The sequence below is a fragment of the Anser anser genome, assembly GCF_964211835.1.
Source record: "Anser anser genome assembly, chromosome: 10".
Classification (NCBI taxonomy): Eukaryota; Metazoa; Chordata; class Aves; order Anseriformes; family Anatidae; genus Anser; species Anser anser.
In genome coordinates this window covers 2,544,811-2,567,610 of record NC_139730.1, presented here as the reverse complement: position 1 = coordinate 2,567,610, position 22,800 = coordinate 2,544,811, and the positions used below count along the sequence as shown (strand labels likewise).

Here is a 22,800-nt window from a genome sequence, read left to right as displayed (position 1 = left end):
ACTTCTTAGTAATGTCTAATTGTCTAGAGAAACTTTCTACTAATGAGACATGATAAAATATACTCCCCAATTTTTGTGATTCACACTACTGCCTGAAAATAGAAGATGGGTGTCAAAAATAAAACTTTTGTGTTCACTATCAGAAACTATTGAACCTCTTTCAAGCTGCCAACCCTTAACTATACACAGTAAAGCTACACAGTATTTGCATAAACAATGTCATTGCACAATATTTGGGGAAAAATAATAATTATGGGCAATCTTAATAATGCTTTTAAATGGAATTCTATTTAATTCTATTTAAACTGTAGATTTCCCAAAACATGACACCTGTGAATGTAACTGGAGGGATATCAGATCCTGAGGTACGAATCAGTGACTTTTGCTTCAGCAGAGCTTGCGTATATTGTACTACTTTACTGTAACTGAAAACATACTTTTGTTGCTTGCTACAATGAATATCAGGTTTAATTTCTTCAAAAGTATGCTTACAATGTGTTTCATACATATTTTCTTATTTCTTAAGCTGCAAAAATCTCTTTCATTCCATTTACATACTCAAGTTTTCAGGTTTTTCAAGTAAGACTATCTTTTAGTGTTTTTGCACATACATTTCTGGGCATTACAGTAATACAAGCAAATCATAGTATTCAGAAAGGACAAATCTTGATAAAAAGAAGGCTGCTTTGGGATTAAATAGATTGAAAATCTCTCGACTTACTGCATCAGAGAGTGAGTTTTGCAAAAGTGAATACATATGTTAGAAATACTGAGCTTAAGATAAATTATTTGAAAATGTTTTGTGATCATATGTGCAGTGGACTGGAGTTTCACAAAAAAAAATAATCCCTGGGGAGCCTTAAAAAAAGATTTATTGAAATGAAAAGCATGTGGAACAATACATAAAGTGGGGTGCTAAATCCTGTAACAGAAAGAAAAAGAGAATGTATACACGAACATTGAAAGAATATCTGGTTCTAGAGGAAGTAGCCGTGGCTGGATCTTAGTTAGAAGAGCTCTGTCTCTGATTAGCCTTTCTGAAGCCTGATTAATACTCTCATACTGTACTAGATTATGAAGTGTTAACAGATGCTTTCCAAGCTATCAGACAACATAATATTCTTCTTTCACTGAGAACAACTAGGGAACCAAAAATGAACACTGATTTGCCAACTGACTCTACTGGAAATGAAAAACCACCATCTATGGGCACTTTAGGCATCTTGAGCTCCCCACAAGCCTTTTTGCCTTATCACACTTTTTTTTTTCTCCCATGCGGAATTCATGCCGTTTTGCTTCACTATCACCCACTTCACTAAAATAACTTGTACGAATGTCTTAGGAAGGAGCTTTGCTACACAAAGCCAAAGAAAAAATTAGTCCATCCATACTAAAGCACAACTCAGTCTGCAGATCAGTTGTTACTTCAGCAGCAGCAGCTGACATTTATTATTGTTGAGGTGTTAACACTACTTGGAAATGGTGTATATCCACACTTCTCAGCCAAGTTGATGGAAACCGTAGTATTCAACACCTTTGAAAAGCATGCTCCTGACACAAAAGTATGATTTTAATACGAAGAAGTTACTTACCTCTTTCCTAACATCCCACATCTTCTGCACGATTTCACATCTTAATATTTTTTACACTTCATCTCTAAATGATTTACGCTGCAGAGTTGTAAGCTTTTTATTTACCATATGTGATTACTTTCTACAAATTATGAAGACTTGCTTCATAACAGCATACTGTCTGTTTGCATTAAGCTACAAGTAGCTGCCCTATTCTTATAGGCTATCAAATATCCATAAGAAATGGATGCGGCTGCAAAACTGATGGGAAATCCACGGAATAATATGTTTAACCTACCACAAGACATGGAATACACGCCACAAAAGACAAAACTGATCAGGAATGTGGAGAGCTACAACGTCCTTAATCACCCACCCCATAAAACCATTCCCAGCATTTAAGAAACCAGCATCAATAAATACACCCAGTTTGGTATGGTGTTCCATATGGCAGGCTCATGTAGTATTCCTTGTGTGAATGTCACTGGTATTTTTAAGAGGGGCTGCTAAAAGGAAATAGTAACTACAGACACATTCCAAAATTTTCCATGAGAGAAATGCACACCTTCTGTACAGGAAGGTGCTGAAAGCAGTATACCTAGGCCTAACATGCAGCTCCTGGGCCAAATTCAATCAGCCAAGTGCTTGCAGCCAGTCTCATTTCTGTGACAGCAGAGATGGGGAATAGCTGAACTATAAGAAATGCACCCAGGTAGCCAAACACCTCCTCCTGCCTGCACAGGTTGACATATTTAGGGCATCTATAGCTGCTGCTATAAATGGCTGAGAGAACAGAGGGTGGCAGGAGCAAGGCCCACAAACCCTCAGCCAGCCCGGACAACTGCCAACACTGGCTCAGCCTCTCCGAGGTTCTGGAGTTAGTGAGTAATTTTTGAAAAGAGTGGTTCATGCCAACTTTCAAAGTAGTCCCCTATTAAAACTATTAAAATTCTGGTAGCCCTTTTTTTCATTAGGCACGGAGACAGTGCTAGGGCAGGTTCCTACCTCTGACCGACAGCTTCCCAGCTGTCTAGAACTGTGTGACAAAGACTCCAGGACCCGTCAGGGGAGGGTTACAGCCAGAGGAAATTACAGTAGAAAAAAAGGGGAAAAAAAGGCCCTATCTTAGATCTTATAAGTACCCAGAATCTCTTTCTAAAGGCCATCTTGATTTAAGTAACATTTTTTCCTCTCCCTCTTTCTCCCCCTCCTTTTCTGCTAGGCTTTAAAACTTCTTCAGAGCATAAGGGAAATAAATCTGGTAAATGGGAGAAGGATGTAAAGGAGTGGTCAAGAAAACAACTTCTATTTTAAACGTGTGTTTCATTTCATGCATCTGTCTTCTTTCTGACCCTATTGATTTCAATAAGTTAACCCAGCTCACCACAAGTCTGGACTACTAATCAGCTTCTAACTCTTTTGGAGGGAAAAATCTTGTGGAGTTCTGCGCCTTCATAATGCACCAAGCAGAAAACGTGCTCTGTGTGTGTATGTGCTTAATAACAACCCGTTCATGTATGGGATGGAAAGAATCTTGGTTTTGTAAGTCTATGCAAGAGAACGGATGCTACCAACATGGGAAGGACTGAGCAAGTGTGGGTTAGCACCAATGCCTTCTGCTCCAACCTAGATCAGTGCAAAGTGACCTTAACAACACTGAAGTGCATAAAAGCAGGAGGAGGTGGAAGGAATTTTGAAAGGAAACAGAGATGTTAAAGAATATGTGAAATTGAGGATGAAGAAACCAAGGATGTCCACTTCCACGTGGCGATCTGTGCTGATTTACAGTAGCTGGGGACCAACCTGCCTTTGTTAAGAATGGGCAGATTGAAGGATATTTAATGGCTAATTCTTTGAATTCAACAATGAATTCGTATCTGTGCTTCTTATACTATTTTTTCTGCTCCAGTCAAAGCTTCCAGGCATCTAGACCATTAGCATGACTACTAGTGAGTACCCCTGGATCCAGTGCCTCCGTGTCTACTTTCCCCACATCCCTTTATACTGATCAAACTGAGATTGCCCAGAGCAGCCAGAAAAGCTTTTCTACTGCTACTCAAGCAACAGCCTAGATCTTTTTCTAACTATAATGCCTGCATAATTTTTCTTCTGATATTTATTAAGCCCCTTGAGACATTATATAGCTTCAGAGTACCTTTCTTTCTGCCTTTATGCTGTTCTCATTCCCCTGCATGAGTATTTTGCTTCTCCTGCCTCTACTGCATTTCCTTCAGAAGTCCTGCCCTTATTTCATTAGTACTCCTCACCAGCACCTTTGCAAATCCATCAGCATCCAGAAGCTGACTGCAAATATAAAATGATGGATGGGAGATGAGAATTGATTTTTTCACCTTTCCATCAAAGTAGTCTCCCCATTATCTTTAGGCTGAATAGTAACCCAGTATGTCTATGCCACCAGATGGACTGACCCACTAATATGGCCAGTCTCTCTCTTCCTGCTCACTACCTGCCTCCCAAGAAGCTCAGAATGAATACACAAAGCCGTGACCTGCTCCACCGTGTTCTGTACAATGGTAAATTAGGCAGTGCTGTATGGCCCCTGCAGTATGGTGGCAGGCGTTGAGTGCAGTCAGTTCTGTTGCTTGCTCCTACTATTGTTTTTTAACCAACCCACCTCTTGTTCAATAGGAAATAGGGACTTCTCCCGGTCATCACACAGTGATAAGACTGCTGATCTAGCTGCTACTACTACTACAACCTGAAGCTGAATTTCTTAATGCCTGGGCAAACTTCCCCTCAGATGGGAACACAGGATCCAAATTATTTTCCCCATATTCTTCTCTGGAAAAAGATATATGGAATTGTCTCAAATGCATATAACAGGAGGAATTTCAAAGTGTCGCCTACTGTCATTTCAATTCTATAATTAATAACACTATGCGGAATGGCCTTCCACACCATTTTCCTGCACTCATACATCTGAAATCAGAAAGAGAAAAAGAGACTGTCCCCTGATACAAAGTATCTATGTACTGCTATATCATTTTCCCTTAATTTATGTTGCATTATTGATGTACAGAATGCCGTACTTGAATAATGTAACAGTAAGGCTCTTAAAGAAAGCACTAGCACTAGCTTTAATGTGTGTCTATAAAGATAAGAAAAATATATTTCCTAAGTCCAGCAGATTTCAAACAATAAATTTTCAAGTTACAGGAATGCTGGCCAAAGGAATTTAAAGTTGAGGTGAGAAAGGGGTGGTGGGGGGAGAGGAGTACAACACAACATTTCTTTCGAAATGTTAATGAGATACTGCCTTATAAAGTGAAAATAACCAACAAATCTGACATATGAACAAATATTATGAACATTCAGGAAATTTAAGATGCTGATTCAACATTTTTGGAGAGTGTACAACTTTTGCACTGATCACATAAGCCATTATTTTTCTTTTCATTGTAAGTACACTTCACTGCAGTATTGGTGTGTTGTTGCAACATATGCACTGAATTGCAAGTATTGTAATTCATCCAGATGGCAGGAAGCTTTGGAATTGTTACTTCTATGGTACAGATGTTTAACAATCCAGCCATATGGCTCCACTAAGGCAGCCTTTTCAGAGATTACAAAAACTACACTAGACATGCAACCTTGTAAATTTGATTGGAATGTTCCCATTGCTATGATAGAGAAGCATACATTGTACATTACATACAGAATCTATGAAATATTAAAATTCTGTATGTAAAAAATAAATAAAAAATAAAATTAAAATATTTAAAGTTCTGAAAGGAATCAGGTCCCAAATTTGGATAATTTCACTAAGTCAGCAATTAAAACAGCAGTCTTCATTTATTTTTGAAATTAATGAAAAGTGCCAGACACAGGTTAGCTAAAAAGGTGGAAAAATAACCACATGCAAATATAAATAATATCTCTGATCTCTGGTTCGAGTGAGCTACCACTGTAGGTGACAAATTGAGATTCTACCAGTGAGACCAGGAATTTCTCTATACAAAGATTTGTCAACGTCAAGGAGACCTAATGATGGTTGTGGCAATTGCAATGTGGAAAGCTGAATGTTGAGAAACAATCTGAGATCAATAACACCTTGGCCACGAAAGGAAAGAACCATGAAATGGACAATTTATAACTCGACTGAATTTTGTCAGCTTTGAATGGCAGGTAAATGACAGCAAATAAGATTGTTAAATCACTAATCTTGTCTTTATTAAATCCTGTCACATTGCATAGATTTATACATTAGAAAGAGAGTGTAACATCTGAGAGTGAAAAATAAAACCATTAAAACCTAAAGTATCTCACTCGATGAAGAAAAGGTGAATTCCCAAATTTGTGTTTTATGCTTGCTGTTTTTCTGCCAAAAAAAAACAGATATAAGTAGATGCTGCTTGGTCTCCCATCTTTTGTTCTGATTCTTGGGCCTCTGACCCTTTGTTATTTAAGAAAAAACTTCTCTTTTGTATAATCTGTAGTGCAAGAATAAGATTAAACTGAACAGACTGAAAAAAACATTGCCCTCTCAGACAAAAAGGTATCCATTTAGTACAGAGGGGATCTTTCCACCTGACATGTTCTTAAAGGGAAGTATTCAATTATGATCTACTCAAAGCGCAAGTTCACGGAAGAGCCATGTGATAATCCTGGGGTGTTCTTTTTGGTGGTTTTGGGGTTTGTTTTTGAGCAGGAAAGTATTCAGATACAGTATTACAGATACTAATCTAAGCAACATAATTTTAAAATATCCTTACAAAAACCTTGAAGGGTAGTTGAACGCTGTGGCTGTTTAAAAAAAAGACCTTCCGCAGTTTATGCATTTGCTCTGCCAAAAGCTTACCTTAGCAAACAATGTATAGTAAATCACAGTTACTCTGATTTACTGTCCACTGTATGCTGTTTGTTTTCATGGACAGCTCAGTGAAAAGCTATGCCATGTATAAGCACATTCAGAGATGGGGAATCGTTTTGCAAGATTACCAGAATGGTAGAAACCATTTCTAAAAACATCAATGGAAAAAAAAATGCAGATATGCATTTAAAGCACTTTTCAGGTGGTATTTTTGAATACCATTACAACCCAAATATATTCCAAACCCTTTATAGGCACAAAGAAGACAATTTCATACTGCAAAACTTTCTAGCCTAAGCAGTAGTGAACTGGCTAGATGTACAGCTTATCAGTCAAAAATTGAAATGATTTGATCTTGTGCCCAAATTCCACAAGGCCTTGAACACTTCCAGGCATGGGGCATCCATAGCTTCTCTGGGCAACCTGTTCCAGTGCCTCACCACCCTCGGTAAATAATTTCTTCCTTATATCTCATCTAAATTATGTTAGACCTAATCCATTAAGGAAGTCCCAACAGGACGACAAAGAAAAAAACATATCTGGCATTCCTTTAAAAAATTGTAAATGAGAAGGGAAAAGATCTAAACAGTAGCTGAAAGCCTTCATTCCTGATTTAAAATCCAAGAAAGAGTCATTAATAGAGATTTAAACCCAGCCTTCAATAGTCTAAACATGTCACTGTTAATTACAAAGCTGTTTAACTTCTGCAAGAAATAAGGGCTGCTATTAATGAAAGAAGAACCAATTAGCCTTTAATCTGCACACTGTTTTTTAATCAAACTTTCTTTTGATCATCAGACTCACTGCGGGATGTATTCTCTCCTCCCCATGTTGTAGTGGCTTCCATGATTGCTAATGGAATAGATTTTAAAGGGCTGGCTGAGTGAGGAGAACCTTCTCTGCAGGGCTGGAACTTCCTTTCCTTCACATCAATGAGGCTTAGTGGAAGAACACTCATCGCCAAACCACGCTGCCCTACAACAGCACAGGCAACTAGGATGATTTCTATGGTGTTAGGACGATTTCTATGGTGTTAGGACGATTTCTATGGAGCAGGCTAGAGGAACATAGGACAAGGGTACTAGATTGCCAGGAAAGAACAGAAAATATTGGTTTAAAGAAAAGAAAGAAATGGGAAAGGAAAGCTACGGAAAGAGGTAAAAGCAGAGAGGTGCCATGAGGAACGAAAATGGAATTCACTGCTGACTCCAAAGAATGATGAATAGGAGAATTTGCATGTTGGAGCAGGAACATATGGTGAAAGGAAAAACAAACAAACAACTAATGGGACTAGGGCTTGATGTGTAAGAAACAAAAGGGAAAAGGAAGGATCAGTTTAGCTAAATACTATTGTGCCTTCAAGTTCTTGTTTGCAGGGCCAGAGGGTTTTTTTTTTTTTTTGTAATGTCTTCCTGTGGTATTAAAACAACAAGACTGTGTATCTACTATAACAGTCATGACACAGAACTTCCTTCTTTACATCGTTTCCTTCTCAGCTGCACTTGCTGCTCAGATCTCCCAGGAAGGGGAATAAACAGAAAATGTCCCTGAGGCATAAACTTTGCATGTATGAGCATGCAGATAATGAAATTTAAGAACCTGATTCTTGCAGATGTAAACAACAGATATTGTAAGTGTCACCTGCACTCCATCATACATGAAATTCTTGGTCTTAACAGAAACCTACTGTCTGTTCTGTATTAGTAAACCTTTCCTGCATGGTGTAGGTCAGGCAGCAACAGGAAGAGATACCGAGTATTAATACAGAAAAAAAAGCACTTAAAAATAAATGCTAATAACCTATGAACCTTCTCAAAGAATCAGAAATTCTACAGATTTCTACTGTTGTTACAGTAGAAAATTACGACAATTAAAAAATAATAATAATTATAATTAATAGATTGCAGAGGAAAGTGAAAATTAATATATTCTGTGACAGGCAGGATTTTGAGCTACAAGGTTAAAGTTGGTAATAACAGTACCTGCAATAGCTGCTGAAACAATATTGGCACTTCCAAAATTTAAAGGCAAGAACATTGCTAAAATCCTCCCTATGCTAAGACCATGGGTCCCTTTAAAATATTTTTCAGGACTTGAGTCACAGCACTCTGCACTTCGAAAGATTAAATTATTCCTGTCTGTAAAATAAGGCTAATTCCAATGCCTCATCTCAAAGGACTGGTAATTTTACACAGTCCAAAGCCTCTTTGTAACTGATTGCCATAAAGGTCACTTAAAATGAGATTAGGGCCCATTCATGTTTTTGATGTGCTCAATATTACAATATGAGTACAAGATAGGTACTCAGATGAAAACACCAACAAACTATGTCAAAATAGCTTTAAAGCAGTGTGTCAAGATGTTTAAAGTTAGCTGGATAATAGTATCATTTTCAAATTTAAATTATTATATGGCTTTCTAAATCTGTCTATAAAATTTGCATTCTGGTGCTGATCAAAATCTCCTTGTGTTTTTCTTGCATCACAATCTCATATAATCTCATACAAGATTTAGACAAGAGATTCCCAGCAAATGCATCTTGTTTCAGAACACTTAGAAAGATGCAGTATTGGAAACGTGATATTAATGTACAGGACATTTTTAATTAACAAAGCTCTTAGGTATTGCTGAAAGATCCATTTTCCTTTTTTGTCACCCTCATACTGATATAGCACACTCCAAGCTTTTTGTTTGTTTATTCACTGCAGTCAGAACATTGCTTTTCTGACATTTGTGAAGCTTTAAAAAGAACAAAATTATTCACAGGAAGTGTATGAAGCACCATGAGTCTTAACTGCTCTTACCTGGAGTGAGAACTTTGAAAGTTAAGAGGCAGTAACTTTATGCCTCTTCTTAAATTATACAATAGTTCATTCCTGAAAATCTTCTCAGTTCCTCCAATCCTTTAACGTTAGTGTATACTCAGAAAAAATACTCCCCAAAATAAGGTCTGATTCAAGAAAGCACTCATTAACTTTATTAACTCCATCCCTGGTAATTTCGGCAAAAATTTTACTAAGGTGCTTGAGATGCATACAGTCGAAATGTCCTCTGTCTGCAGTTCTGACTGAAATCAGTTGAACCTGAAGGTTCTGAGCAGATCTGTAAATCCGCTCTTATTATAACTATTGCAATACATCTTTAATTTATCTACATCTCCTCCAAAACTTTGCTTTTAATTGACATATCTGAATCAAAGCTATGTACATACGTATACAGTAGTCTCCGCTTTCGTAATATCCAGGGCAGCACTGAGATCTTCGCCGATACATAGTTCTTAGTCCTCTTCGATATGCTGTTTTATAACTTATTCTAAATTGCAAGACAGAAAGCCATTTGACAATATTGAAAATCAATGCCCACTGTTGGAATTATATTTGTGTTAAATTATACTAAGGATAGCATTCAATAATTATTTTAAAATGCATGAAAGCTTTTGATATTAAAAGACACAATAAAAAAAGAATCAATACTTGTTTTGAAACTTGAAATATAAGTTGTATTATAAACACAGTACTCATGACAGTCAATCACTGTACCCCTTCCTAGGACTGCTATGTTAAAAAACAGCCCCAGCCCTAAAGCAAGAGCAAGGAGTTTCCTCAGGAATAAACAACTAATTTCTGCATATCAACAAGGTCAGCTCAAATTTAATGCAAAAATCTCTCAACCTCAATGTTGTGGAATGCTAAAGACCCTGGTTATTGTACCAAAACGCATCTTTCTGTATATATCTGTGTTAGACTACCACAAAAGCTTGGATAACTAAAAAGTTATGTGAAGAGATGAAAAAAAAAAAACAAAATAAAATCAAAAAAAGATCCAGGGATCAGCTCTTACCTGTGTCTAGTACACTTGAACCAGTTCAGTATGTCGGTACATCTTGTATAATAGATCTGATCAAAAGGATGAGCATAAGATTCCTGTACTGTCACCGCATAGCTAGGAGCAAAGAAAGAAAGTGAAAGATGCAACATGAAAAGCTTCAGTTCCCTGTATATGCTACTCATCTAATTCCAGTATGAGAAATAATTAAATCAATGATCTTAGAAACTTTGGGCCTTGTCCAAAACAAGAAAAGGGCTTCCTTCAACCACAGCTTTTCCTGAAAGTTTTGGAAATGCTTCTAACGTGGGCTCCATAGCTGAACTATTGGCTGAGTATACTCATGAACTATAGGCTGAGTAACAAACGACTCAGTTCTGGAAAAGAAACATGTTACTAAAATTCACGGCTGTTTTAGAAGATGAAAAGGGCATTTGGTTAAGTAGACAGTGCAAATTTTAGAAGAGTATTAAGCATCATGTCTTTAAAATGACTCAGTTGCCTTCCAGTCTAAGACTGTTAATTTTTGCTTGTATTCCACAATGCTAATAAGAGCTCATATTAACTAAGCACTGCTGCGTTTTGTCAGCATGATGGGATCTTCACACTTCATTTTTTTGATGAAGGAGCATCATTACTTCAAATGTTGGGTGCACCAATCAAATTGTATAATTTGTAAAAGGCTCAAGAGTGTTTATTTTTGAACTGCACAAATTTAATCTGTTTAATTTGTAACAGAAACAAGCTCAGAACTAACTGAAAACTGTAACATCATGAGTTAACAGGTATCTAGATTTGGAGCTCTTTGAGATATGGTTAAAATGTAATTATCCATGTTTGTACAAATTCATAGATATAAGCAAAAACTGGGCAAAGTGATTAGGAATCACAGACCTCCAACAATACTAACAATTCAGCAATCTCTTTCCCCAAAAACTGCTGATTTAGGCACCAGGTACTATTAATTACTATGACTGTATTTAAAGTGTCCGGGACTGGCACATGATTTGGGAACACAAATCTAATTGACTTGCTCATCTCAGTCATTTCAGAATATTGTATTGCTCTACAGTAACTGTGTGCGTACTGCTTAAGAGACTCATAATCTCAGGTTCCTATCTGGAAACAAGCTCTACTTTATCTGATATACAATACCTTTAGAGAATCACACTGAAATCATTCAAGGCAGGGTTGAGACCCAGGAATTAGATCCTCCAAGTCATTCATTATATTGATTCTCCTAATCATCCAAGTGATTTCCTTCTCATCAATGGGACTGTTGATGTGATTAAGCCCTGTGAGATTGTACCCGTAAGGGAACACCAAAACATTTGCTTGGAGGGTCTGATTGGCTTGAAATCGAATACTGGGCTGTTACTTCCCTGCTTGTCATGTCCCTTCTAGACGAGCCAAGATCCTACTAGATGTTGCTTTTGTCCTCTGTCACAATTTGTTGTTTTTGACAATAGTGCTTTTTTACTAGTACTAATGCCAAGATGTAAAATACTTACATTGTTCATTATTAATGTAAAACAGCAACACTCACAAATCTTGATTATTATTTTATGATCCCGTTTGTTATCCCACTATTGCTCTAACAGTCGTTTCCCTTTGATTTATTAACATCTAAGTAACAAAGTCATCTTGGTCAGTACAACCAATCAATTTTGGTATTTAATTTTTGTTTCTCCTTGATTGGGTCTCTAGGTTGCTGACTTTCTTCAGACAAAATCAATATTTTATTCCTGTGCTCTGAATGCACTTCACCTCACAACACAGACTGCAAAATCCTATTCCTGAACATCTATAGTCTTTTCTTTGCAGCCACACTACTTATAAACAGTTAATACTCTTGTTAAGGCTTCTGAAATCAAAACATAGTGCCATTAAAGTATGTTTCCATATTTACTCATTAAGGGGGTTATTTATTAAAATGTCCAGTAATTCGTATCTATGTGGAACCAAACCACAGACTAGAATAGCAAATTTAGCAAGTTGAACTTAAGAGTACAGCAACTTCAGCCTCTGCAAACAGACCCTGCATGAATGTCAACCCTATCAAAGCCAGTGGCTTTCTAAGTACTTGTAAGAACTGTCTCGCACAGATCCACTTTTAGGACTAGGACACTAACAATAGAGAGAACAGAATTACCAGGCCCTTTAATTCTCAGTGCTTTCATGAAGCTACTCTTTGATGCTGGCATGAATTTGGCAGATAAAGCCACAAAGTTCAGGACATACTGTATAAGCCTGCATGTTGCACCAGGAAGGGCTTAAAACTTAGTCCAAAGCTCTAACAGTCTTGCTCAACAACAACCAGAAAAAAAGCAAGACAGAACAAGGGCACTGTTTCTCTATGTCTCTCCAAGGTAAATGAAAAATGTCTGTGCAGTCCTGTAGCTGAAACTATGGAGGAGCTTTCCGAAGTACAAAGAAGCAGACAGGTAATTGAGCGTTGTGTGATCTACAACCCTAGATTTTGAACCAGTTCTTTTAGGATGGTGCAAATACACAAAGGAACTTGGGCATGCCATGTCTTTCATGCAGATCCATGTTCTTTTGTGAATCAGGACGGTATTTAGCCCTTATTTTGCCTTTTATGATGGCTCTTATTTTGCCTTTTAAATGTACATATCTGAAATGGCTAGTCAAAAAAAAATTGGCATGTTATACATTACCTTTCCCAATGACTACAAACATTTGGATCATCTGGGTTTAGGGACAGAGTAGTTTTGAGCAGAAAAGACAAAAAAAGCCCTTTCAGAATCCACCAGAAAAGCACATGAGCCACCATTGTTGTACCTAAATAAAGAAAAGAAAGCATAGTCATTACAGAGAATATTGAAAAAAACATCCTTCTAGGCCTTTTCATCCTTGTTCTTGTGCATATCCAAATACCGTGTGGTTTGGTGCAAGGTGTTGGTAGCACCAATGACTCTCCCACAGAACATTTCTGATACTGATCATTTTTATGGCTGCCTACCTGTACTGACAAAATAAATACCACAGGTATTAAAACAGTCTGTTCTCTCATCAACCTATAGGCAAATGGAACAATACCCAAATACCCCTTTGATTTATTTAAATGGGGTTTACATGTGTCAATATAGGAGGCTTGATCTCAGACATGTGCTTATTATATGACTGATGGATAATCAATTCACTTTTCAACTCTTAGATGGAGGAATCATTTAGAATGACAGAGGTCAGTGTATTGGGTCACATTATGCAGAACAGTAAATGTGAAATAAAAATATTTGTGTTGAAGCTAGAAATAGATTCTATAAAACTCATCAGGTGTGGTCTCTTCATCATCTTACAGTTCACCTGTTAAATGTACTGAGTTATACCTTCCTATTACTCATTTGGGGTTTTGAAACCGAAGTATAGGGTTTGCCTAGAGGTGCCCTATGACATCAGTCAAAAACAAAATAGATAAGAAATAAGAACCTGCTTTTAAATATAATCGTATTTAGCAGATTAACTGATGTTAATCTATTAAAAGTTAAGTCAGTAAAAATATTTTTAAATATCCATTTCAGACATTTACATCGTCATATAATCCAATGTTCAAATCAAAAGTCCTATAAATTAGTCTTATTCCTGGCAACAAGATTGCCCTAAAATAGGTTGAATCTTCATATGATCATCTAAAAAACACATGGCTCATTGCCTCGTAGTCCAGAACAGCAAAAGGAATGTTAAGGGGTTTGCTCTGCATGGCACTGATATACAGCCCTGTATAAAGAAGTCATCACAAAGCAGAAAGAACAGCAGAGGGATAGCCAGGAAAGCTGATCTGAAATTACCTCCTGATTCAAAGCCTTCTAAGCTAGTTCAAGGACACGTATTGCCATTAGTAGATTCGAAGTCAAGTTCCCAATGGGAGTAATAGCTCAGCTTTGAAATTATTCTTAGAGTTCTGCTAAACCCAAAGACAGGTCTTAAGCCATGTAAGTCATATTAATGTTAATTAACATGATTTAATATTAATGTTCCTCATTAAATGAATTAAGTCTATGAGTGACTGTTCTCTACCTGCAGGCTGTTTCAAAGCCTCACAACACCAGTGCCAAAATTTACTCCAGAAATTAAGAGGGCTGACAAGGAAAGGACAAGAGCAGTACTTCTGTTCATTGAAGAGATGTTCACTACATGTGTCCTAGATGCTACTTCTCCATGGAGAAGTGTCTTGTACGCCCGACCTGCAGGTGCTCATGGGACAAAAGCCTAACAAACCTAATGCTTGGAACCGAAGATCTTAGAACTTGTTTGAAAGTACAACTGAACTTTCTTTTAATGTGAGATGTACTAACAGATGTGAACTATCAAGTATTAGGCTCAACAAAATGATAGTTCTGTTAACAAAATTATCTTCAAAAGTTGCCTTTACCATATTACATTAGCTACGATTTGAATAACACCAAATTACAGAGGACAAGTTCTACTGAGCACTGTATTTATAGGTTGCAATTTACCTCCTTTGTTCATTCTCTACACTTTTGATACATCGCAACACTGAACAAATAGGACTAGAGGAAAGTGCTTCCAGTCAACAGAAAAGGTCTAAGGTAAAACTGCTTAAGGAAATGCAGTCCTTAAGTCCTTTTGAATCAAAAAAGTCCTGTACTCAGTTTGGTAACTTCTTGAGAACATCAAGAGCCTCAGCTTATCCCTAAATTAATTACAGGAAGAAAAACAGCCTGCCTTCTACAAAAGGCTTGCCTTTCTTTGAAAGTGAGCTTTTTCTCATTTAAATAAAGCAGCTCTGTATTTGAATTCTGTAATTCCCAAATATCTTAATTTGTTCTTAAGAAAACAATGTAACAGTTTAGTTTTTAAATCAAACAAACACCTAAAGAGTTATTATTTATAAGCCTCATTAGCACTCATGGTATTTGTTTAGAATGTCTTTGAAAGAGGATCAAAATTGTATTCCAAACTTTTAATGTTAATGTTATTTTATTATCTGTTTATAAATGAACTGCTTTGTGCAATGAATTTTCTAACCTTGTAAGTCAGATCATATATCAGAAACATCCAGCTCTCCAAATACAGCAGAACCTCATTTATCTCAAGTGTCTCTTTTTCTAACTCAAATGAAATATTTCACTTTGATCACTGTTAATAGAAAAGACCTTATACCAAAATGGAATGGTTACTATTACAAGATTCAGAATAAAACTCTAAAAATAGGAACACATATATTAAAAACCAACATCAAAAAAGAATCCAGTAATGACACGTAATATGATTTTGTTTCAGCTTTTATTGTTCAGGGTAATAGATACTGCATTCCTGCACTGCATTTAAAGTTTGGAATGTATTCCCCAAGGAGGCAGCATCAGCACTGCAGGGGGACAATGTCTGTAACTTCATTAAAGATATAACCAAACATTTCCAGGCTCGGCCACTGCCACTCTCTTGAGGACAGGCAGCCATTTGAGTTTAACAAGAAAATAAATGACATGAAGGTCTTCTGCGCAGTCCCTAAATGGACTCTAACTTTTTGTCTCTCCAGGCCTGCTTATTATTTTCAGGAGGGAAAGAAGTCAGTTTAGGTACAATTTGGCAAGAAAGGGGGGTCTTTACATCCAAAATATAATCTGGTGATTCTTCACAAGTGTCTCAGCATCTGTTAATTGTAATAGATTAAGTTAGGTATCTGATACTCATTAAGCCATTTTCACTTTCCTTGCTTCTGTTGGAATAAATGTCAGTACCACAGCTCTAATATTGATACAGCTCACTGGTTCCATCACAAAAGAAAGGAAACACATTCTCACTGTTAACCCACTAATCTTAGCTATAGAAAAAATAGTAGGTTGCAAGTCTGTGATTTATTTGTCCGTGGATTCATTTTACAAAACCTTTGCTGAGCAAACTGTGCTGGGTTTGCAGAGACTGGAAGATGCAGATGATCATTTAAATTGCATGAAGTGCATGAGAATGTGGACAAAACAGGCTGTTACACTCATTTGTAAAACAAGCAGAAGATGACAGTACCTCACAGGATTGCGATCAAGATGCAAAGAAAATAAAACTCCAAAGAACCCTTGCTAGGTAAAACAAACATCCTTTGAAGCTTTTTCTATGTGATGAGGACCTGGCTTTGGTAACAGTCTTGTAAAAGAGGACTACTGTATTTTAAGTAGGTGGAAGAAAAATGAAATGGGAAACACAGATTAAGTTTCTCCTTTGCTTCCTTGGCTGTCAGACTAGAAAATTTAACTAAATATGACCAATAGAGAATTTCCTGTTCAGGAGCAATAATACTGAAACATTTCATTTTGACATTTCTGTCATAAAATATTTCATAACATGACTTGGACTTTAAATTCAAACAGAATTTCCATTCCATGAGGAAGTTTTAAATTGAATGTTTTTGTCTCAATTTGAGACAAAAGAAGTTCTGAATGAGGCAAAAGAAGCATTTGGTGTCCAGCTGTAATCAAGGAAAAGATTTACAGAAGTGTTTTTCAGTAGCATTCAGTATTCTTAAATCCTTATACACTTTTGAGGATCATTCTTTAGATGTCTAAATGTCTATGCAGTCAGATAAACTAGCCTGATGTTTTCCCACAAGCTTCCATGCAATGCATTTAATGGAGTCATTTTAAAAAGACTTACCTCAAAGTGCTAAAAATTCCAGATAGATCCTATTTTTGCAGACTACCAACACAGGAAGACACACATCACATTAACAGGATAGCAGAATAAAGCTCTTCAGAAGTTGCTTGGCACTGTGAGCAATCAATAAAAGAAAAACAACAACAACAACAAAAGGAGTCAAAGAAAGTGTTTGGGGGATTGGAAACAAATGAAGACAGAATGAGATAAACAATTGTAAATACTTGCATATCATAAAATAACTGTGCTTTATCAGGCCAAGGACCGCTGTCCTGCTTTCAGCCAATAGTAAGTGTTTAGCAAAGGGTAAAGAAGGCAGAAACCAGACAGAAATACTTCCCTTTTATACTCTTCTAGTCTCCTGCAATTTGCAGCTTTGTGACTTGTTCAGCCACAAGTGGTATCTTTGTGTTTAATAACCTTTCATGGATTCTCTTCCAATAATTTGTCTAATCATTTTGATCTGGTAAAATGTAAATTTCAATCCACTAAATTTAAATGTTAGTGTCAACAACATCTTCTGACTAATCTCAGATCTTAGCCATGCACTGTATGAAATACTTCCTTGTTTTTCTGCCTGCCACCTCAGTTTCATTTGACAGCTCCTTGCTCCTCTGTTAGCAATCCCTGACTCCCAGACTTTGCTTCCTATCATTTCCAATCATATAAACAACATTTTATTTACACATAGACTTTTTCTTTTGCCATATCCCAACACAGCAGTTCCATTTCTTTCAAAAAGTTTGATAAGGGACCTTGCAAAATCCTTCTGGAAATCTACCTCAATATTCCTGATCCACGTTTACTTCAAATAACTTTATGAAGCCTCTACAAAGCCATGATGATTCTTCATAAGTGTATTACATTTAGGAAGAGTTTTGTTAATTTTGTTCTTAATTATATTTTCCACCATACAAGAAAATCTAGGTGTATCAAAATTAAAATGTATTCTAGTATTTTTATGTGAACAATTAAGGAAAATGCAAGAGAATAGTTAAGGCAGAGAACAAAAAGTTGGATTTCACTGAAGAAGCATTAAAGTGACTGAGTGTTTGCTGATTACACTATTTTAGTCTCTAAGTAGTAGCAAGCTTCCAACAAGCTGCCCTCTGTGGCATTCCTCCTTCTCATCCCATCTGAAATTTTCATGATAGTTTAGGCAAGGGATCATTTAAACACACTCTTCGTTTGGCTCTACATCAGATTTTGTTAGAAACAAGCTGTTACGAAAGCTAAATGAGGCCATGAGTTTCAAAACTGATCAGAAATTTTTGGATGCCTCCACTTGTGATTAATAACTTGAGATACCACGTAAGGGCTGAATAATACGCAGTGCTCAGAATGCACGCTAGGAAACTGGTTGTTTTAATCCCAGAGGTCAAGAACTAAGCCACTCAGAATCACTAGTCACCTCTAAAAATCATTGCCATCACCAACGGAAATATTGCTGAAGACAGACTGTGTTCTTGTTTTGTTTACAGTGACAATTTAAAGCTGCTTTAAGTAGATAAACACTTGCAGGAAGGATCAGGTACTGAATATGAAAGCACTGAATGTGAGTCTTCTCCTCATCCAAGCACAGAGAAATTCAAGTGGCTGAACTGGCAGAAACACCGGACTATACGCTGGGTTGCTGGGTTCCCTCTACTGACACCTTACGTGATTAATGCAGGAAGACATGAGACAAGAATCCGCCTTAGTTAACAAATGATGATATTTCCGTTAACAGGGTCTACTTAAGCCTCTAGGAGTCATTACATCAAGAGCAAGTGGTTATCCCTTAACGTGCAGGGCAAAACAACCAGTCTGTAATTTGTGCTACAAAAGCCACGCTGTCAGCCGTATACTCAGCTCTTCCACGTTCTGCTTCAGCACTGCGTTCTTTAAGGTTTCAAGAAGGCAGTCCAACAGCAGGGAATCCCTCCAGTAGATACAGAAGTCAGTGCTATTTGCAGATAACCCCGATCCCATTTTCTGACACAAGTTTCCTGTCACCTGGAGGTGACACTGACAAGGGGAGAAACAGAGCTAGCGGGGACAGCACAACCACTTCTGCCTCTCAGCAGTTTCTTTCACAGCCTCCTGTGAAGGCTTGCTGCTCAGGACCCGCTCACGCACTCCTTCCATGAGGAGGCCAGTCCCGGCAGTGGCACAGGCTAGGAACAGACTGGCAGGATGCACAAAACTGGCATCTTTCTTACCTTGCACTTAAATTCCTGCAATGGAGACTAGCTTGTCACAACTTTGTCCTTTTAGCCATATGGGTAATGATGATAAATGTAAGCAGGAACCATAGCTTTTCAGCATGAAACTATTCTTTCCTCTCTGTGAAAGTTAACCACACTCCTGTGCTGCTCAGCCAAAGTTCCAGCAGAAGTTTCAGTGAATGCTCGGACTGAAACAAATTAAACAAAGATATGACATTTCCTATAATTAACGTGAATAAAAGCAAAATGCAGAGGTTTTAGAAGTTTATGAGGAAGTTATCAAGGGAAAGTTTGAAAAGCTGCAACCTGAGTCCTGTTTGCTTAATCTTAGTGACACCTCCCTCTGCTGCATCAATCACACAGTGAGGAAGGTGCTGCTCAGTACCACAAAAGGAACTGGTTCCATTTCCCAAGACTTACCTTTGAGTCTTTCTGTTAAAGGCTGGATAAACACCCCAGGCTCCTACCTGCTAGAGTGCCCTGAGGACTCTCCCTTATATTCTCTGAATCCCAGTTTCTCAGTTTTCCAAATCTGGCTGGGGGGGCTGATTTTAATAGCAACTGAGTATACAGATCTCTTAAGTTGCTTTGAATTTCCGAGCTTTAAAATATAATACAGCGGAGCAGAGAGGCAGGTGCTGCTCTCTTCTCTCTGGTGACCAACAATAGGGGAATGGCTTGAAGCTGCAACAGGGGCATTTCAAGCTAGATATCAGGAAAAGGTTCTTCACCAAGAAGTGGTCGGGTACTGGCACAGGCTCCCCAGGGCAGTGGTCAGGGCACCGAGCCTGTGGGAGTTCAAGAAGCATTTGGACAATGCTCTCAGACACATGAAATTTTTTTTTGTTTTTTTTTTGGGGGGGTGTCATCCTTTGGGGACCGAGGAGTTGAACTTGATGATCCTTGAGGGTCCCTTCCTATCCAGCTTGGATATTCTATGATTCTATGATTATTAGTTACGTGAACTTCTTACAAAGTCTGAAGGTCTGCTTCAGTGCTAAGCACTCCTAAGCTGGCTTCCACCAGAGTCATTGGGAGCTTGGCTAGAGAGTAAAGCAGGAATGAATAATGAAGTAAGCTCTTCTCGATCTATCAAATGTTATTTTTGGAAGCTCGGGAGTGTTCCTTCAGTGCTCTCTGAGGAAAAAACGGGTCAAAGTACAACAGAGACATGCCACTAGGCAAGCAATTTAGGCAATTAGTTTAGTTATGGCTGATGAAATATGTTTGTAAAGGCAAAGGCTGGTGTATGCATCTAGGACTCAGAGGACCTGAGTGTAAATCATCCTGGTAAAGACTTCAGGCATGACACTGGGTTAGCAAAGCAGGCTGGACTGGGGTAGCTCAAATTTCTCCCAAGTTCTGTGCCCAGTGTTTCCTGCAGGCTCTGTGCCTTCAGAGGCACCTAACCAATATCAAACACCAGGCTTAGAAACTTGGGGTGAAATGTAGGACTTATGTGCTCTCAAAGTCCGATTATCCACAGAAAAATCAAAGGAAGAGAACTGACCAACCTTCCAGGTGCTTGAAGAATGAGCATACTACAAACGGAAAAGCACAGATACCGAAGTGGTAAGGTATGTACACAGTTGGCATTATCCATCTGCTGTATGAGATCAACATCAACAGGCAAAGATAAACAGAAATTCATCAGTACTTACACAAATTTGATATATGTGCGCACTTATGCAAGGCACAAGCACCAATCCAAAAAGCTTTTATTCATGAAAATACTAAACTTCTTTTTCTTAAATCATTGGATAGTGAATCAATAGTCCAGCAGAAATACAAGGAAAATATTATATTAACAACACCTAAAAACATTGCTGAAATAGTGCCCAAATCCAGATAATTGCTGGCTTCTTTTCAGAAAGATCAGCAAGGAAAAAAATTATCCGTGATTTTCTGCCCATAATTGTGTACTTGTACTCAACTACCAGTGTCTAATTGGAAGCCAGCCTTTTGAACATTTGGCCCTTTAAGTTATTACTGCAAACCCCAGACCACTGAAACGTTAGGATCCCTTTAGACCCCAAGCCCTGTCCAAGCCCTGCCTGTCAGACAGCACAGGGAGATGGCTGACGTTGTACTAGCGTTTTGTGCCAAAAGCAAACTGGCAGGCTTTGAAGGCAAATTCCAGGTATCCTGCGCTATTTCAACAGGAGAAGACCTTCTGCAAGGTAAGACATCCTGGGGTGGTCATCTATGGGCCTCCTCAGTTAAAACATGGTAAGCAAAAGTCAGAAAAGGCCCCTTTCCATACCTGTCTTCCCAGCCCTCCTACCCCCATCTCGGTCTGACCGCTGGGGAAGCCAGCCCATGCACAGCCTGTGTCTGGTGAAGCCTCCCCATACACAGCCTCATCTTTTTGCATAGCAGAATTTAAAGCTGCTCAAATTGTATGGGGAGTTGCATTCTCTACTGATTTAACACTGTATTTATATTCACTATCCCATGCATATTTCAGGTATTCCTTCACATATATTACCTCAGAAGAGCAAGAGGAAAGCGAGCCGCCACACAGCGAACAGCTCTCCCCTGAGAACTCCAGTTAGCTTGCTTACGTTTAGCCACCCGCTCCATCCCTGTTCAAGATGCCAGACAATTACAACACAAGCTTCCTTACACTGTCACAGCAACAAAGGCCTCGTGCCTCGTACCCCCAAAATACTCAGGATAAATGAAGCCATCTAAGCATTACATGCATGCCCAGATGAGGAATAATATGATTTTAAGTATTTCTCTAAAAAAGAACTTCTTCCAACAGAATTTTCTTAGAGCGTTTAAAGAACACATGGGAAGTTGGTCTGAAAATAGGAGTAACACGAAATGAAGTATAAGGATGTGTAACATATATGCAGCGGAATAAATTAAGTATGATTTTGTGAAAGTGTTGTGAAAGTAAGAAAAAAAAGTGGCTTGGAAATGTAGAATATCCTTTGCGGTTATATTTTTAAAAATTACTTCCATTTGTCAAGAGCAATTGGCCTCTTCTTTGTGTCTTCATTTATCTCAGAGGAAAATAAAATGAAACAAACAACAAAAAAGTCCCAAGTACAGTGAACAGCTGAGCCAGGGACAAATTAAGTAACGCAGATTGATGGCTGTTGATCTACAGCAGTACTATCACATCCCAATGCTACATCTCATATTTCATTTAAAGGCTCATCTCTTCTTTTCCAGAAACAGTGCGATATTTATGGGAGAAGGCTGATTTGCAAGCCTTGGAGCTGCACTGAGAATCCAGATTCAGTTTTTCCAATCTGGCTTTAAAGTTGGTGAAAGCCTTGAACTTTGAAGGTAGCAGCCCAAATAAAATGAAACCAAACACAGGCAGAAAATGAACATTGAATCTAAACATGTATTTTCAAGAAATGCTGCAGGCAGGGCAAAGCTTTTTATCTTCAGTTTCTTCATAAGACAGTAAGGAAGTAATGCTTGTCTCTTCTTCATCTGTACGTTTACTAACCCTGCTGGTCCAATAGCATATATCTTCATCTGTTCGGAGTTTTCCCAGTGCTTTATCCTCCGTGGCATTCTCTGTTACAACAGCACTCAGATGTTCTCTTCCTGCATTCAATTTTCCTCTGAGCCTCTTGAAATCTTAATCTAAAGTTTTTTAACTTCATAGCTATTAAAAACATTGACTGGCCCACAGAGAATATAACTTTTTCTATCAAAGTCTGCTAAACATGGGATAAATGTTAAATCAATTTTTAGATTTCTAATGGCTTAA

The 22,800-nt window shown here is 37.9% G+C and overlaps 1 protein-coding gene across 20 annotated transcripts in view; it reads right to left on the bottom strand.

Moving 5' to 3' along the window:
* The window catches only part of MEGF11 (multiple EGF like domains 11), a 286,896-nt gene that overhangs the window by 186,081 nt on the left and 78,015 nt on the right, over positions 1-22,800 (bottom strand). For 18 of the 20 annotated variants that reach the window (XR_014588867.1, XR_014588868.1, XM_083851197.1 and 15 more), the window contains 5 exons: positions 19,059-19,252; positions 16,858-16,970; positions 12,906-13,029; positions 10,243-10,344; positions 9,614-9,714 (listed from right to left, as the gene is read on the bottom strand). Coding sequence is in view for 18 of the 20 variants with exons in the window: in XM_083851197.1 (XP_083707323.1) it covers positions 9,614-9,714; positions 10,243-10,344; positions 12,906-13,021 (319 nt within the window). In the remaining 2 variants the exon portion in view is untranslated. The remainder of the gene's footprint in view (positions 1-9,613; positions 9,715-10,242; positions 10,345-12,905; positions 13,030-16,857; positions 16,971-19,058; positions 19,253-22,800) is intronic. The other 2 variants (XM_083851208.1, XM_083851209.1) reach the window with 1 other exon arrangement.